Source organism: Penaeus monodon, chromosome 23, assembly GCF_015228065.2.
Source record: "Penaeus monodon isolate SGIC_2016 chromosome 23, NSTDA_Pmon_1, whole genome shotgun sequence".
Taxonomy (NCBI): Eukaryota; Metazoa; Arthropoda; class Malacostraca; order Decapoda; family Penaeidae; genus Penaeus; species Penaeus monodon.
In genome coordinates, this window is record NC_051408.1 from 7,577,004 (window position 1) to 7,577,340 (window position 337).

A 337-nucleotide genomic window follows, 5' to 3' on the forward strand; every position below is an offset into this window, starting at 1 on the left:
TGGTAAGAATTTTACAAGACAGCAAGTAGGCTAGATTGTGCAGCTCATACCTAGCATGAGCCTTGGCCCTGTGCCTCTTGCCTTCCCTCGCAGGTTCCCCCAACCGATGTCGATCTCCACTTCCTCCCACTCCCAGGCCTGGCTCTGAGCTTGTTTCCGGCGTTTGACAGGGCTTGCCATTGATGCCTGAGGGTCATCAGCTTCACATTTTCCATTGGTGACTCCATCCTTGTCATTGTGAACCATTGCAGTTGGCGTATCCTTGGAATTCTCTAACAACCTGAAAGATGTGTGGTACAGAGTTAGATTTGGCAGCTGCTATTTTCAGCACATAATA

At 49.3% G+C, this 337-nt stretch overlaps 1 protein-coding gene across 2 annotated transcripts in view; it reads right to left on the reverse strand.

The window, feature by feature from the left end:
* LOC119587770 (probable serine hydrolase) overlaps nt 1-337 on the reverse strand; it is a gene marked incomplete in the record, with an annotated part of 6,902 nt that overhangs the window by 2,057 nt on the left and 4,508 nt on the right. For both annotated transcript variants that reach the window (XM_037936458.1, XM_037936459.1), the window contains 1 exon segment: nt 51-280. In XM_037936458.1, coding sequence (XP_037792386.1) covers nt 51-280 — 230 coding nt within the window.